This window comes from Calidris pugnax, unplaced genomic scaffold, assembly GCF_001431845.1.
Source record: "Calidris pugnax isolate Ruff unplaced genomic scaffold, ASM143184v1 scaffold425, whole genome shotgun sequence".
Classification (NCBI taxonomy): Eukaryota; Metazoa; Chordata; class Aves; order Charadriiformes; family Scolopacidae; genus Calidris; species Calidris pugnax.
Window position 1 is genome coordinate 418,766 of NW_015091137.1, and position 493 is coordinate 419,258.

The 493-nt window shown below is 79.1% G+C and overlaps 1 protein-coding gene across 1 annotated transcript in view; it reads right to left on the bottom strand.

Moving 5' to 3' along the window:
* Window positions 1–493, bottom strand: part of ARID3A (AT-rich interaction domain 3A) — a 37,492-nt gene that overhangs the window by 35,880 nt on the left and 1,119 nt on the right. Inside the window, exon 3 of the mRNA XM_014958568.1 lies at window positions 388–485. Coding sequence (XP_014814054.1) covers window positions 388–485 — 98 coding nt within the window. The remainder of the gene's footprint in view (window positions 1–387; window positions 486–493) is intronic.

Sequence of the window (493 nt, forward strand, 5' to 3'; positions counted from 1 at the left end):
GCGGGCCCCTGCTGCTGGAGGGGGAGGGGCCCTGACGGCCCCGATAGCCCCGCCCGGCCCCGCCGGCAGCGGATACCGGGACCCCAGCGCCCCAGATAACGGCCCCCACGGGGAGAGCCGCCCCACGGGGGACCGCGACCGTCCCCACCCGGGGACCCCGGGGACGCGCTGCAGGCGGGGGAGGGAGCTGGCGGGAGCGGGCAGAGGGGACCCTCGCCCCGGGGGGTCCCGCGCGTCCCCGGGGTGCCCTCCCGAGCGGAGCTGGGCTCCCCGAAACACCGGCGAACCGGCCCGTGACCCCCGCGCCTCCCGGCTCTCCCGGGGGCTGCGGGTGGCTCGACTCTGCTCTGCCCGACGGTAAACACCGGAGAAACCGGCACGGTGTACCCGGGCTTCCCGACACCCCCACGGCCCCGGACTTCCCCTCTGCATCCCCGAGCCCCGGTGCAGCCCGCCCCGGCCCCCGGACGGACCGCGCTCCGCCGCTGCCGAA